The following is a 17,186-nucleotide window of genomic DNA, read 5'->3' on the forward strand; positions in this document are numbered from 1 at the left end:
GTCACCCGGGAGGAGCTCGGAGTCGAGCCGCTGCTCCTTCACATTGAGAGGAGTCAGCTGAGGTGGCTTGGGCATCTGTACCGGATCCTCCTGGACGCCTCCCTAGGGAGGTGTTCCAGGCATGTCCCTCCGGGAGGAGACCCTATGTCTCTCAGCTGGCAGTGGAACGCCTCTTACCCCCCCCCCCCCGGAAGAGTTGGGGTGAGGACAGTCCGGGAATCTCTGCTCAGACTGCTGTCCCAGTTACCTGGTTCCGGATAAGCCAACGAAGATGGATGGACGGATGGATGGATAAAAGGACAGAGGAAGAAGTCAGTCCTATTACAGCCTGCTGGCCAGATCTCCACTGGCTTAAAACCAAATATGCCCAACTGGAATGAGTTCTACCAGAACATTTCATACATGTCTGATGTGGATAATTCAGCCCAAATCACAAAAATAGGACTTATAAACACTTTTCAAACCTCATTGCTCTCACTTTTTTTTATATATTTTTTGTGGCTCTTGTGGCCTTTATTTTGAAACTTGGAAACTTGGTAAAGACAGGGGGGAAGACACGTAGTGAAGAGTGACAAGCTGCGATTGGAACCAGCATCGCCTGCAGATGTATACGGTGCCCCCGCTCAACCCACTGAGCTATCCGGGGCCCCCTGTGCACTCACTTAAGCAGAGCGATGATGTGATTTAGAGAGGTGAATTGCTAGTACAGTCCTACTGGAGTCATGCGCCAGACAATCAGATTGTTTGACTGAATGTACAGTTCCAAATGTGAGGCATGGCCAAGTATTTGGTTTAGGTGATTTCCACATAATGAAGGCATGTGCCAACCCTCATTACAAGCATTTCTTCCAAATCTGGTGAACCAGAACGTTTCCCTCCACACCAAAGTAAAAGTTAATTTGAAGGCCTGCCTTCATGACACATCCAGTGTGAGCTTTAAGTGGTCAGAATGAGACTTCCACAGACTGTTTCAATCATGGCATTAGCACAAGGATTGGTATTTCTGGACAAGATGATTACTTTACAGGAAAAAGTTGCAGCCAAATGTAAATCTGAAGCAGAGATTGCTTTTTATAGACACAGTTTCACCTTTGAAAAAAGATGGACAACACTTTGCTGATTAGATAAACCCATCTAAAACAAAATATATTTTTCCTTTTCACTGTTTTTAATCTTGGTTGTTGCATTTCGCTGAAAATTTCAGATTCCGTTTTTGTACCAAATCATTATAATAATCACTTTTCATGCTTTGTAAAAGGAAATGGCCCCATTACAAACCTGTAAATTCGTTATGGTCCCAAAAAAATGTAATTGAGAAACATCTATGAGATTGACGAGGATAAACATTATTTTAGGTTCATGTTGTCTGCAAATAAATAAAAGTCAAATTTAATTAATTGGTAAATGGAAACGTGCTGACACACTTAATCTAAATAGATAAAGGATGAATGAACCGATTCCCTCAAAGAGATGCCTTGACCTCTGATTGACTTGTTTATAGAGCTAGTTGTAATGAGGGACACGGTTTGGACAGGCAGCCACCTTGACATTAAGCTTTAAAGACAAGAAAGATGACAAGGAGAGGACTTTACTGAGGACCAAAGGAAGTGAAGAGATGAGACAGGGGGTACAGTCTCACCTCAGCTGTAGCACTCAGACTCAACAGACGGGGGAAGGGAGTCTTTAACATAATCACAAAGGTTGGAGCAACGGCTCAGTCATTACATCAGCTGCGCTTTTAAGTTGGAGTTGCTGTGTAATTAAAATAGTTTCTAAATAGCAGGATTATGTTACAAATTTGGGGGAGGGTATGTCAGGAATGGGTATGGCAGTGTGTGAGTTCACTGAAAGAAAAAAAAAATTCACATTAGTCAGGCTGTGCTGTGCCCAGATGACTGGGTATTTAAACATGATTCATCTCTGAAGGGGAAATCGATTGCTACAGTAGTCATGATTTAAGTCTCTTCAATTCACTGTAGATGGTTATTGCTGTAGACAGGAAATATCTCCTGTAGAGTCTGAAGGGTCTCCTGTAGAGGTCTGAGGGATCTCCAGTAGAGGTCTGAAGGTTCTCCTGTAGAGGTCTGAAGGATCTCCTGTAGAGGTCTGAAGGATCTCCAGTAGAGGTCTGAAGGTTCTCCTGTAGAGGTCTGAAGGATCTCCTGTAGTGGTCTGAAGGGTCTCCTGTAGAGGTCTGAAGGATCTCCTGTAGTGGTCTGAAGGGTCTCCTGTAGAGGTCTGAAGGTTCTCCTGTAGAGTCTGAAGGATCTCCTGTAGAGGTCTAAAGGATCTCCTGTAGAGACTGAAGGATCTCCTGTAAAGGTCTGAAGGTCCTGTAGAGTCTGAAGGTTCTCCTGTAGAGACTGAAGGATCTCCTGTAGAGACTGAAGGATCTCCTGTAGAGTCTGAAGGATCTCCTGTAGAGGTCTGAAGGGTCTCCTGTAGAGGTCTGAAGGTTCTCCTGTAGAAGTCTGAATGATCTCCTGTAGAGTCTGAAGGATCTCCTGTAGAAGTCTGAATGATCTCCTGTAGAGGTCTGAAGGATCTCCTGTAGAGGTCTGAAGGTTCTCCTGTAGAGTCTGGAGGATATCCTGTAGAGGTCTGAAGGGTCTCTGTAGAGGTCTGAAGGATCTCCTGTAGAGGTCTGAAGGATCTCCTGTAGAGGTCTGAAGGATCTCCTGTAGAGGTCTGAAGGATCTCCTGTAGAGGTCTGAAGGATCTCCTGTAGAGTCTGAAGGATATCCTGTAGAGTCTGAAGGGTCTCCTGTAGAGGTCTGTAGGATCTCCTGTAGAGTCTGAAGGATATCCTGTAGAGTCTGAAGGGTCTCCTGTAGAGGTCTGAAGGATCTCCTGTAGAGTCTGAAGGATATCCTGTAGAGTCTGAAGGGTCTCCTGTAGAGGTCTGGAGGATCTCCTGTAGTGGTCTGAAGGTTCTCCTGTAGAGGTCTGAAGGGTCTCCTGTAGAGGTCTGAGGATATCCTGTAGTGGTCTGAAGGTCCTGTAGAAGTCTGAAGATTCTCCTGTAGAAGTCTGAATTATATCCGGTAGAGGTCTGAAGGTTCTCCAGTAGAGTGTGAAGGATCTCCTGTCGAGTCTGAAGGATCTCCTTTAGAGGTCTAAAGGATCTCCTGTAGAGTCTGAAGGATCTCCTGTAGAGTCTGAAGGTTCTCCTGGAGCGGTCTGAAGGATCTCCTGTAGAGTCTGAAGGTTCTCCTGTAGAGTCTGAAGGTTCTCCTGTAAAAGTCTGAAGGATCTCCTGTAAAGGTTTGAAGTTTATCCTGTAATGGTCTAAAGGTTCTCCTGTAGAGTCTGAAGAGTCTCCTGGCCTCTACAGGAGAACCTTTAGACCATTACGGGAGAACCTTCAGGTCTGAAGGATCTCCCGTAATGGTCTGAAGGTTCTCCCGTAATGGTCTGAAGGTTCTTCTGAACTGGTCTGTAGCAGATCTGAAGAACCTCTGACTGAAGACACCCTATCTTAATCATTGCTCAGGGCTTTCCATGATCTTATTCAGTTTATGAGTATCCTCCTTTGTACAATCAGCTCCAGAGGCTTTAAGTCACTGGTTCTAATGCTACCTCCCACCAGATGACTGCAGACGTGACTGAACTCTCCTCAAGACTGGTAGAAGATGTTCAAAAGCTACAAACACTGAAGGACGTAAGCTTCCTCAGGGTGTAATGTCTGTTCTATCCTTTCTCATAAACAGCATCAGTGTTGTATCTCTAGTCCAGTCTTCTTTTTCTGCTAATTCTGGTTCTCCTAAAATCCACAGTCATCTCTTTTGTTTTGTTCACATAAGACATACACTAACCCTGAGTTGTCTAAACACAGGGGTAATTTCTGATTTCACCGCCGACAACCTTCAAAGCAGGATATTCTGCTGCAAACGTCTGCTAGCAGCTCTGCAGTTAATTCAGTGTTGATTGGCTAAAGAATCATGAAGCCACAGCTAATTTTGATTGACATACAGTGGGCGTGTTCATTCCAGAGCAACATGTCTGCATGCTGTATGAGGAAAAAGTATATCAAAAAGTATATATTCTATGAAAAAAGTGGCTTTAAAACCGCATTTGAGACAACCAACATGTCACGTAACCGATGCTGTGTGGAGTATTTATAACAGTCTATTACAGCTGCATCCCTTTCTACTTACTACAGGTTGGGCGTATGTGTAGTATGCGTGCATTAAACAATAGTGGTGTTACACAGAACCTGCATCAACATGTTAACGCATGAACTTTGACAGCATAATATATATACATACATATCTCTTTCAAAAACCACTTTCTGCGTATGCAAGCAATTATTGCATCTGCAATCCTTTTAGCGTTGTATGTGTATAAACACTGTACAAAGAGGGCCATTTTTGCAGGAATCTTTATCGTTGCAGTCTTGTCATAATTTCATACAATGTCGACTGTCAATAGATGCAAAAGGAGTAGAGGTTATGGCTTCTCCCTGTAATACATGGATGTGTCCAGTTAAAATTACCCTGGATTTTTCGTTTGACAGTATCCACTTTGGTTTAAAATAATTAATTCAGTGATTTTCAGCTGACGCTGAAGGAATGCTCTTTGGAGGTCCTCACATGGCATGCCATCTGGTCTAAAGGTCCACTTCAAGTTTGACTTCATTTTCGACAGATGACCTCAATTTATCTACATGCATAGTAGAAGCTAAGCAGGAGATTGCGCTACAGACATCCTATCTTTAATCTGCCTCCACTCTCCAGCTGTGCATTCACAATGCTCTCAGGGAGTGTGTGCTTTCACAAATATTAACAATCTAAAGACCTTTTTTTTCTATCTTGCAGTCCACACGCAAGTTACAGATGTCTCTGCTTTATTCAGTCACCTCAAAAGAAAACATTGTGCTGAAAAACATGCCAGGAAAAAATAAGTTTCTACGTAATTGTTCCTGCGGTGAACAATAGCTTGCTGGCTTCAGTTTCCCCATCGTTGATTGAGTTTGAGATGTTACCACAGCTGGACGGGGGAAGCTCCAGCAGGAGGATGATGAGGGACAACTTTGTCAGGAGAGAGTGGCTTGTGCCTCAAACCAGTGACAAAGTTCACCTTGTTCACCTTCATGAGGTGTCTCCATCCCGTCTCTCTGCGCTTCTCTGAAAATCTCCATAATTTCACCTGGAGATTAAGTGGTGAAATCTTCTGAATAAAATGTGAAACATCTTCAAGAACAAGTCCAGCCGCCTAGTTTCCAGCCTTTGAGAGTCGACCTGGATGAATGAGAGTCCAGTCATTTTGCTCCAGTCTTCTCTTTCGACAGTAAAGTCTCTTTCTAATTGCAAACACATGCAGAGCTGTGTGCCGCTCCTTTGATGAAGTTACCGGCATGTTGGAGACTTCTCTTTGCATGAAATACTTTGCTCTTGACGTGATAATGCCAGGTTGTGTCGTTTTAGACAACTGGCAGCGGTTTGAGTTCTTCCTCATCTGAAGATGATCATCATATTAGTGGAATGAGGGATTCTGAAGATCTCTGGATCTTTGCGTGATGAAATCATGCAAGTCGAGACCAAAGTAAAAAGCAGATGCCTTGTATCAGATACTTAAATAAGCAATTTTCAGACAAATTTGACATGTTACGATGTGTTCACCAATCATATTTGCATAATAGGTGCTTGTGTATCACAAGTTGATACAAATCAGAATATTATATCTGAATCAGAGCCCAGAGGTGGAAGCCGGGGTGGAGGTGGGACAGACAGCGAGCTTGATGGTGAGACATCCGAAGGCTTCTCAGAGCACATACTTCATGCTCCTTAAATAGGTCAAAGAACAAATGGAGTAATTGGAACGAACCATTCAGACGGGGGAATAATCAAACGCACGCACTGCAGAGATTTCCTGCCTGAAATAACTCCTGAGGGTCGTATCATTTTTGTCATGGTGGGGGTTGAGCAGGACCCAGATGCAGGAGAGACAAGGAGGCAGGAGTTCCAAAAAAACAGTGATTTATTAACTTTAAGAAAGCCAAACGCTGCTGAGCAGGCTTTACAAAAAAGAAGAGCTTGATCATGAAAAACCCCAAAAACATGACGTGACACATGGCAGGTAGGAACAGTACAGCAGGGAGCAAGAGAAAGACAAGATAAGATATACACTAAAGGTTTGAAGAGACACAGGTGCAGACAATCAGGGCAGATGGGAACATGGGAATTCAAGACATAACTTTAAACAGAAAACGTAAATACCAAAACTGCGGGAAAACAACCAAACCCATGACAAACTCAAAACAGTGACAATAGCAACCACCATACTGTTATTTTTTCAGCAAAAAGAAAAACCACATCATGTGAGCAATGCTGGCTTGGCCTTGTAGCCCCTATGATTCAGTAACTTGTAGATCCGCTTTAGTCAGCAACAACCTACAGCAGGCATGAATATGTCTCAGTCTCTCACATGTTCATGGAGGAATTCTGTTTGATTCTTCTTTACAACAGTCTTTCAGGTCGTTTTTGGATAGTCACTGTTGCACAGCATTCTTACGGTCCCACCATATCATTTTAAATCACGTAGAGGTCTGGACTTTGAACTGGTCATTCCAAAAAACTTGATTCTTTAGTTTTCCAGCCATTCTGATGCAAACTTTCTGCTGCTTTGGGTCACTTCTTGGTCCACTTAATGAGTGCAACGTTGCTAGGTGCTGTGGGTGCAAAACAAGTCCAAATCATTGCCCTTCCACCACCGTGCTTGACAGTGGGGATGAGGCATCTCTGCTGAAACCACACACTTGGTTTGTGTCAAAATCAACAGTGGCCACCACTTCATTACAGGGCCGTGTTCCAGAAATCTTGGGCTTTTTCAGATGCAGTTTTGTAAATCTTAGTTATGCTTTCATGTTTGTGATTTTTAAGAAGATGCTTCCTCCTGGAAACCCATCCAAACAACTGTATTGGTTCAGTCTTCCGTTGGGTCTGAGATGAAGCTCTTGGGTTTGTGGTAGGTGTCTGAACATTTCACTGGGGGAAACTGACTGGAACGTGCAACTCCTGTGAAGGTTTTTCTCACTGTTGAGCATTGACCGCTGCCTTTCCCTCTCACATTAGCACACGCCTGAATTCTCTGCAGTAGTAACCAGCCACGGCATCTGTTTTTATAGAGCTCTGCACGCCTGCTGATAATCAATTCATCAGAAACTGATGTTCCACATCACCCAGCTGCAACATAGCTTCTTCAGTGCTATGGAAGCTATGGTGACGTACTTCGTTTTGACGACGTTCTTTTTTTTCTTCCTTTCAGCTTCATTTTTGTTCATTAATAATGGCATGGTAAAAAAATGTTTTTTTTTTTAGGTTGTATTTGCTTCATGCTATAGCCAACTTCAGTCAGACTGTTTTTATTATGTCTTATTACAAAAAAAAGAATTCAGAGAGGGTGTTTTAACTTTTGCACATGACTGTTTAAACTTGCTGTTAATAGATGACTGGCCGTTTTCATACGTCCAAGGTGTTCCCAAGCATTGCTGGTCCAAAGAGAATTGCTCACAGCATTCACTCCAGATTTGTTGCAGAGTTTTCAAATCATTTCTGGAACATAAATCGGTTAGACATTTGCTACGGCTGAAGCTGGAGCAGAATGCAGCAGAAAACATACATCTGAAGTCTCGTTCAAAAGGCTTCACTGCTTCCATATCTGCCATCACCCATATCTGCTGTGACTGTTCATGAAGAGGCATCAGGGTGCTCGTTCAGATATTCCATAAATGTGTTAGTCTGTCAGAAAGTTCATTATGACCTCATGTCTGAAATGGGCACCTGTCTGGAATCTCCAATCTATGGACCTGAGAAAGATCAGAAGGTCTCACATGTTTTGGGGTTATTTATAATCTTTCATCTTGATTTGTAGGCACCATTTCTAAAAGGATCAAATGTTAAATTACCATGGGACTTGCCTAATTTCAAACCTGGCATCAAGTGTGCAGCGTTTGTCCAACATGTTAGCTGCTTGATCATTTAACAGCTCCATTTGTTCTAGACTCACAAGCCCTTGAGTACTAACAGTTGTGCAGCACATGTGTGGTATAGTTTCCATTACCAGCAATTAGACAGGCCCACAGTCGTGGCCAAAAGTGTCAGCAGAGATACAAACTGTGTTTTAGCTTTTTTTGCTGCTTCAGTCTTTGTGATGGTGATTCACTTTGTTTCTAGACTCTTGCGGAAAGAAAACTGTTGTATTTAAAATTATTCCAAAGAGCTTCATTAGCACAAATGTTTGATCTCATTTCAAAAAACTCAATGTCATCTGTATTTTGGACCTGGCACAACACGACATTGGATTCAGCAAATCTAATGACGAGAAGGAAGTTTAGTATTCATAGCTGCTTTCCAACTAGTGTCAAAGAGTCCTACACTGCAAAAACTCAAAATCTTAACAAGAATATTTGTTTTATTTCTAGTTAAAATGTCTCATTTTTAGTCAAAACAAATCTCATTACACTTAAAACAAGACTCATCACTGGAAAAAACAACAATTTTCACCTGTTTCAAGTAGATTTTCACTTAAAATAAGTAGAAAGATCTGCCAGTGGAACAAGATTTCTTTTTTGCTTGTAATGAGAAGATAAATCTTGTCCCACTGGCAGATTTTTTCTACTTATTTAAAGTGAAAATTTACCTGAAACAGGTGAAAATTGTCAAATAAGTTATTTTTCTGGCAATGACTCTCTAATTGTAATGAGATTTTTTGACTAAAAATTAGACATTTTAACTAGAAATAAGACAAATATTCCTGGTAAGATTTTGACTTTTTGCAGTGTAAGGCTGAGCGACACCAGCTGTGCTCCCCTCGTCACGTCCAGAGCTCAACGCATCACCATCTCGCTGGTTTGTTTTATGGCTCTTCTTTTGAACTTTGTTCATGAAACTACAGTATCAGATATGGAGGATTCACCCTTTGCATTGTCCCCTCAGAGTTTCCTCTCTCGCTCTCTTCATGCTGCTTGCGCCCGTTTCTCTCTCTTCGCGTTTAATGTCTCCTTCTTGTCAAGTTTTCAACAGCTTCCTCATTTGTTGCATAGTACGAACCTTCCTTTCCATTTCTGACCCACTTTCTTCAGCTGAAACATGACTGAGGAGATTCAGATTATTTCTTACTTGTCTACAGTTCCTCGTTGCTTTTAGCCTACAGTAGTTGGGTCTGATTCTGGCAGTTTATCACTCAGGACTCAGCCACTGTTGGCTACCGCAATCCCGTCTCCACAGTATGCAGTGAGAAATGTCAAAAGAAAAACAGAATGCAATGGTTTACAAATCTCATAAACCCACATTTTTTTCCCAATTGGAACATAAACAACATACTGTAGATGTTCAAACGGAGATACTTCTCCATTTCATGCTCAGGGGTCATGTTCTGGGTCTCTGGAAAGATCCTAGAGACAACTTCTGTTGTAATAGATGTTATGTAAATAAAATTGGATTGCAGGATTCTAGCTTCTCAATAGTCTTGGACCTTCATTGCTGGATGTTTTGTTTATTGATGCTCCAAGTGTTTTCTGTGGGTGAAAGGTCTGGACTGCAGGCAGACCAGTTCAGCAGCTGGACTCTTCTCCTGTGAAGCCATGCTGTTTTAATGGATGCAGTACGTGGCTCAGCATCGTCTTGCTGAAATATGCAAGGCCTTCACTGAAGGAGACGCTGTCTGGGTGGGAGCAGATGCTGCTCTAAAACCTACATGTACTAGAGCAGGGGTCGGCAACCCGGCTCCAGAGCCGCGGGATGTGGCCGCCCTAGTGGCTCCTGGAGCTTTTTCAAAAAGGTTTGACCTTTTTTTCTCCTTTTTATCCTTTTTTCTCTTTATTTTCTTTTTTTTTCTTTTTTTCTTCTTTTTTCCTTTTTTTCCCTTTTTCTTGTCCTTTTTAATCTCCACATTTCGAATTTTTTCTCGAAAATTTACTTTTTTCTCAAAATATTGACTATTTCCTCAACATTTTGACTTTTTTCTCAACATTTCGACTTTTTTCTCGACATTTCGACTTTTTTCTCGACATTTCGACTTTTTTCTCGACATTTTGCCTTTCGCCATTTGCCTTCATTCTAAGGCTTATACAAGACTTTTCATTTTTTGCGGCTTCAGACATATTTGTTTTTTGTGTTTTTGGTCCAATATGGCTCTATCAACATTTTGGGTTGCCGACCCCTGATCTAGACACTAATGCAACCCCATACAACCCCAAATGAATTCATTTCCCCTTCGGGATTAAAGAAGTATTGTTGAAATGTGATTTGAACACCATCAGACATGCAGGCTTTTGAACTGAGCTAATGGTGAGTAGGACGGTGCCTCCCCTCTGCAGTCCACGGGACATGGCCTCCAAATAGAATTACAAATGTTGACTCATCTGAGATTCATGTCCAGATTCATTTTAAGATGTGTTACGACCATGAAATTCAAAATTAGCTAATGTTTTTTATTAAATAATACAACCCCTGGGAGTTATTTCAGGCAGGCAATCTCTGCAGTGCGTGCGTCTGCTTATTCGCCCCTCTAAATGGCTTGTTCCAATTACTCCATTTGTCCCTTGACCTATTTAAAGAGCATGAAGCATGCATTCTTAGATGCTTTCTTGCTGTCTATCCAGCCTCCACCCCGGCTTCCACCTGTGGGCTCTGATTAATAGGGATGTTAGTCTTACACCCCTGTATTTACGTGTAAGCAGAGTAGGGTAATAAAGAGTTACATTTACTCTGTTACATTTACTTGAGTAGGTTTTGGGAAATTTTGTACTTTTAGGAGTAGTTTTGAATCACTATACTTTTTACTTTTACTTGAGTAGATTTGTGAAGAAGAAACTGTTCCTCTTACTCCGCTACATTAGGCTACGTTGAGCTGTTACTTTTCTTTTATCCCTTTTATCTGCGTACGTGTCAATGTCATGACATCACTGAGTGATTCTTTGGTAAAAATGTTTGTTTTTGCATGTTTTGTCCCATTTACACAGACTCAAACACAAACAGAGTTTCTATGAGTTCATGTTTGTTCTAGTTCTGCCTGGTTAAAAAAGAAAAGTACAAAGGCTTGAAATTTTGTGCTGAATTTATTTTTTTATTCTGTTATTATTTTATTTATTTTATTATTTATTAAAGTACTTGAATTTACTTTAAGATTATTTTAATTTCAGCAATTTTTTATTAATTTTAATTTATTTTATTATTTTATTGATTTAATTTGCCTGAAGATGATTATTTTGTACTTTTGTCTGTTTGAATGGTTGTGTTAAAAAAAATAAATCAGACGTTACTCAACAGTTACTCAGTACTTGAGTAGTTTTTTCACCAAGTACTTTTTACTTTTACTCAAGTAATTATTTGGATGACTACTTTTTACTTCTACTTGAGTAATATTATTCTGAAGTAACAGTACTTTTACTTGAGTACAATTTTTGGCTCCTCTACCCAGCTCTGTGTGTAAGCCTGGTAAACTTTGCAAAATGTCTCAGTTGGAACATCTGACATGTTGTTATGTTCTTTTGGGAAATAAAATATAGGTTTTTAAGATGTGAACATCATTGCACTCTGAGGTTGTGGTAGGTTTGGTGATCCTGATGCAGCTGCACTGATGAGACTCGCTGCTTCCACGCATTACAGGCCAGCCTCAGTATTTAATCTGGAGTTAATTGAGAAAGTCTGTTATAACAGTGGGGAACCAGAGGGTGTGTATTTGTGGCTTTGAAAACAATCGTTAATGTTCAGTCTCATGCAGTCTTTGCTAACGCTGTCATTCACACCCCAGCTGAACTGGGAAGTGATGCGGTTCAGTTCGTTTACATAGAAGATTCTTTTTTTATTCTCTCATCAATAATGATCCAAACACTAAGATATTCACGAGTGAGACGGAGCTTTATGGCCATGTCAGAGAGAGAAGCCAGGGCTCAACACTGGGAACAGGAAGGGTTTTTCTGCAAGCTTATTGAGGCCAGAGATGATTAGCACATCTAAACCTCTTTCAAGCCAGGCTCAATAGTGGGAAAACAGCTATTGGGATGACGATCAACTCACAGTATTAACAAACCAGTCAAGGATTGGCCCAAGCTTTGTTTTTCCATCACCCTTCAGTAAGTTGAAGAATGGTCAAAACTACAAACTGTTTGAATAAACCGGACGTATTTTCAGATAAAAGCATTTCTAAAAAGGCCTCTGAAACTTATCAAAATGCTTTTAAATAATGTTCAGTTATCATAGAAATGCATGAAAAACATGAGCCAAGAGTAGCGAAGCAGAAAACTTTGTAAAAACAGAAATGTGTATCACTGCCAAAACCTTCTGCTACATCTGTGGAGACAAATCAGTCAAATCTCAAAGAGCACAAAATGCAGATAAGCTGTGTATAAAACATGGTATTTTTTTAAAAAGTTTTAGCTATTTGTTACACTGGTGCACAGAGGTCCCCAGAGAGAAATCAGATGACACTGTTTTCACCACAGCTGAGGTCAGAGACATAAGGGGGGCAGAAATCCCAGAAACCCCCGCCCTCCCCGAGGCTGCACATGCCTTCAAACCACGTCTGCCTCCCGGCCTCTTCCAGACACGCAAACACAGAGGATCAGACAAAACAGCGATATTTCTCCAACACTGCACTGATACATTGTCACAGACAGAACAGACGAGCAACAGCAGATGTCCTTTTACACTTTTACAGTGGAGAAGCAGCGGACTGCATGTTACAACAGGTTCTCTTTGGCTCATTAAACAGAAAACTCACTTTTCAGCAGCTTTTTTTGCCTAACAGAATAAGGAGAAAGCAATGTTGTATTAAATAATCTGAAAGAAAAGCAAACAAAGCTGACATGTGGCCAACTTACAGATATTTGAGGTTTTCCAAGTCTTCAAATGCTCCCCTGGGAATCCTTCGTATACTATTATTGTTAAGGAGGCTGTGGAGAAAAAAGGAAAGAAAAAAAAAACAGCAAATTATTAAAAGTGGACATGTTTCTTTAGTTTTGATGCTGACAGACCACAGGATGTCTTATTGTTCAGTTTGTAGCAGCCAAGTTCAGTAAATACCTCAACTGACCCTTGGCCCGATTGATAACGAGAAAAACTGGGCTTCTCTCAACATTTAAAGGATTTTTCTACATTTTCTGAATAAATCTAAATCATAATGGTTTGCACACTATTCCAACATCCAGTAAGACAAAGCTAAATCAGACTGTTAGGGGGACTTTTTGAATTCCTTATAAATAAAAGACAGATATCACAGATAAATCACTTATGAAGCTTTTCCTCGCTTAAAAGATACAATACCTACAATAAGGGTTTGACCAAAAAGGTCCCAGACCGTCTCTTTATTCATTAATTAATATGTTTATTTACGTATTTATTTATTTTTTCCCCCTTGTCTGCATATATAGGGTCTGATTTATGACCATGTGATATTTCAGTTTTTTATTTTTTAAGAGACCTATTATGAAAAACATGTTTTTTCTTGCTTTAACAGATATAAAGTGGACTCCCCTCAGCCTGCCAACACAGAGAAGGAGGAAAGCAACCAAATTCTGCAGTGTCTGTACAGCCGCCCGGATGAGCCATCCAGTGTGATGTGGATCTACGAGCCATTCAGATTCTGCTCACTTTCGTTACATAACTAAAATGCAAACCACGCCCACAACTAAACACCTTGTCCTAACTGCATGCGATCGTCCGACTATCGCGTAGCACTGCAGGAGATCGGACGCTCTCTGTCCATCTCCCTCCAGCAGTTGCCACTTTATTGAGGTTTTTGTAGTGAAATGAGGAGGTATCATAGAGACAACTTCACATTTCAATTAACTGGATCAGCCGTTGTTTCCTACTGTTTCCTACACTGTTTCCTTGATTTATGCTGTTAGTCTTATAAATATGGGTGCTACAATATTCCAAAAGTGATTGTAAAATTCTGCAAGGAAGTGTCCGGACCTGGGGCCTCATTTATAAAGCTTGCTTGCGCACAAAACAGGGCTTGAAAGATGCACACGCCACCTTCTACGCAAAGGTTGGGATTAAAAAAAAAAACTAACGGGAAAATGTGTGTATCTTTACGCAAACTTTGATCCTAGCGCACGAACATTTTGAAGATATGGTGAACTGGCGACGCAGATGGTGAGGTGGTGAAATGAAGCCAGATTCATGTCATACTCTTAATGTCATCACATATCAGCCTTATAATATAATAGCGCTGATCGTGTCCCTCTGTGTTTGAAGCACAGCGTCAGTCAGGACTCTGGTGCTGCTGCTGCTGCAGCCGCGGTGCAGGACACGCCGTGCCGGTGTCATGCCAAAAAGTGATTGCCTGCCAGAATCTGATTTCTTCCCTGAAAATGGGTCTTTTTACCTGCCAAAAATTGATTGAAGGCGAAATACAGTTAATGAAAGGTTGTTTCTACCTAAATATGATTTGATCTCATTCTTGAGCTTCATAATATAAACACTAGAACTCACAGGATTGCTTTTAACTCTTTTAAAGGACCATTACAACACAAAATAGGCATTTTCACCTGCCAAAAATTGATTGAAGGCCAAATACAGTTAATGAAAAGTTGTTTCTGCCCAAATATGACTTGATCTCCTTCTTGAATCTGAAAATCTGACGTTTTAGCACTATCAACGGGCTGCTGTGCGCGCTCCCTAGGCCTGAAATCAGATTCTGGCAGGTGCTGCCACTCACTCGCTTACTTTTTGTTAGTGATGCCACTACTGTGACTACCAAATAATGTGGTTTTCCTGCCTCCACCTCATCCACCTCATCTCGATCTCAGTCTCTGTGAAATTTAGTGGCACAGTGGCTCGACACGTCTCATTCCTCCTGACGCACAGCAGAAACAGACTGCAGGAAGCTGCTGCGCATACTCAGCAGGCTCATTCATATGCAAAAACAGTCATGGAGTAGGTTGCATTCACCACTCATGGTATGAAGTGGAGGGCGGGATATGAGGCAAATTCACATGCGCAACCTTCCAGGTGGACTGTGATTTATAAAGAGAACATTGCGTGCAGATGTGCGTGCACACGGTTTTATAAATCAGGATTTTTTTGTGCGCACGCCATTTTCAGCTTTTGAGCGCACGTACACTTTAAAGGCTGAATTATGCTTCTGCGTCAAAATGGCGCCGTGCCTACGGCGTGTCGTTTGGATCGACGCAGAGGACACGCCGTCACCTGCGGCGTCACTGACGTGCACCTCCCGAAAATTGTAACTACGCGTCGAGGAGACACAGACCACACGCAGACAGAGAGGGCTGTGATTGGTTCGTTTGAAAGCGAAGCATTTCCGGTTTCCGGTTTGAATCAGTAGTGAACTTTCAGCGCTCTTTTCTTCGTTTATGTGTGATTTTTTTTGTTTTTTGTTTTTTGCACAATAGTTGTCCTTATTTCTTTGATTTACTGTGACCGGAAAAAGTCGGATAAACCATTCAGGAAAAGATCGCTAACTAGCGGCCGCGGGGGGTACTGCACCGCGACCAAATGGAGAGACGGAGAAGTCCGAAGGGTTCAGCACGGCGTCACGGCTGCGGCGTGTGCTCTGCGTTGGTGTGACGCAGAAGCATATTTCAGCCTTTAGTATGAATCCTACGCACTCTTTTATAAATGAGGCCCATGGTGATTTGTTATCAGGCATAAGTTGGAGTGCTTTATGGAGTTCTGTTGGAGTTAGCGGCTCATCAAGTTCTTTAGCTTGGTCCTCTGTGAAGTGAGGTAGGTTGACACTGTTGAGAAATGTACCAATATCTAGTATGTTTGGTTTGTTTGTAGATGAATAAAGGTTTGTATAAAAGTTCCTAAATTCATCGTTGATTTCTTTAGGTTCTTGAACAATGCCTGCTGTTGAGTTGACCGTCTCTTTAAAGAGACTAGAGTCAAGGACGTCAACCCCTGACAAATCTCTGATCTTTGGGCAGTTCTCCACACCACCCCTAGAGTCAAGCATGGTGATGGTGGTGTCAATCTGTGAGGAGTTTTTTTTCTGTGGAAGGGAGTGGGAGGTCAGAGTCTGGAGTAAAAGAAAAGGCAGACACAGAAAAACACAATTCAGAGTGCTCAAGAATTCAGGCTGGACCAAAAATTTACATTTCACCAGGGAAAGAAGTATGGAGATAAGAAACAGGGGGAAACTTAGAGGAGTTACTCTGGCAAACCCTGGACATGAACCTGCAGAGCTTCTCGGGAGAAACAGCTGTGCACTGATGACACCATCAAAACCAGCTTAGGGTTTCTTCCAGAATGGGAAAACTGGAGAAACGTTTGATGGAAACTCGTGCCGAGCTTGTCAAATCATCCCCAAAAAGACGGGGTGCTTTTATTGAAGCCAAACAGCCGTTAACCAACAGAAAGCTCTGAAAACATATGTAAATGGTTTATTAATAGCACTCTCATGAAACCTGTTTTCACTTTGTCAGAAGAGATAAATGTGTGCAGACTGATGGGAAAAAAAGAGACAAAATATGGAAAACCTGAGAAGGTCTGAAAACTTTCATTCGACGCTGCAATTTTGAAATGTATATATGAAAATGTCACCGTCATTGATTTGCCTTTTTGCCTTTTTCACAACAGTAAATATTAACGAATGAGAAAACATCTCAAAATCATAGATGTTTATATCTGCGTGCAGGGTAATAGGCTTCTTTTCTCATCTTATTGTACACAAGAGGTGCACCGATTGATCGGTAACCGATCAGGATTGGCCGGTAATGCCGGTTTTGATTGGCGTTCTGAAAATAATAGTTCAAAGCTTGCCGATCCAACGACGTTTACAACAACAAATGGCTGGCTGTGCGTGCATTTCCACATCTCAGACCCAGGTCTCCTGAGGGGGCGTGGCCGTCTCTAAAGAGCAGCAATACTGAAAATGGGAGTTTTACAATGTCCAAATAGGACAAAAAATGTGCAGTTTGCAAAGTGTGTGCAAAGGAAATACCCTGAGGAGGAATGTTATAAAAGAATTTCAACACGACAAAGCTGATAAGATATTTGAAAGTTTACTGTCGAGTTATAAATATTTCACTTATGAATGTCCGCCGGAGTTATACCAGACGCCTCATGCAGGACGACAGTCGTGTCACTCGGCTTCACGAGGGACATTTGGAGTTCTAGTGTGAAGAGTTTTGCTTCACTCACAAGAGTTTCTTGGGCCACACGCGGCGGATGCTATCGCTAAAGCTTTTGCAAAGCTTTCATAATTAATTTTTATTT

At 41.6% G+C, this 17,186-nt stretch overlaps 1 protein-coding gene across 3 annotated transcripts in view; it reads right to left on the reverse strand.

Annotated features, from left to right (window-relative positions):
• LOC133462084 (peroxidasin) overlaps positions 1 to 17,186 on the reverse strand; it is a 137,359-nt gene that overhangs the window by 83,944 nt on the left and 36,229 nt on the right. For all 3 annotated transcript variants that reach the window (XM_061743206.1, XM_061743205.1, XM_061743204.1), the window contains exon 3: positions 12,824 to 12,895. In XM_061743206.1, the coding sequence (XP_061599190.1) occupies positions 12,824 to 12,895 (72 nt within the window). The remainder of the gene's footprint in view (positions 1 to 12,823; positions 12,896 to 17,186) is intronic.

The sequence above is a fragment of the Cololabis saira genome, chromosome 16 (genome assembly GCF_033807715.1).
Source record: "Cololabis saira isolate AMF1-May2022 chromosome 16, fColSai1.1, whole genome shotgun sequence".
In the NCBI taxonomy this organism is placed as follows: Eukaryota; Metazoa; Chordata; class Actinopteri; order Beloniformes; family Belonidae; genus Cololabis; species Cololabis saira.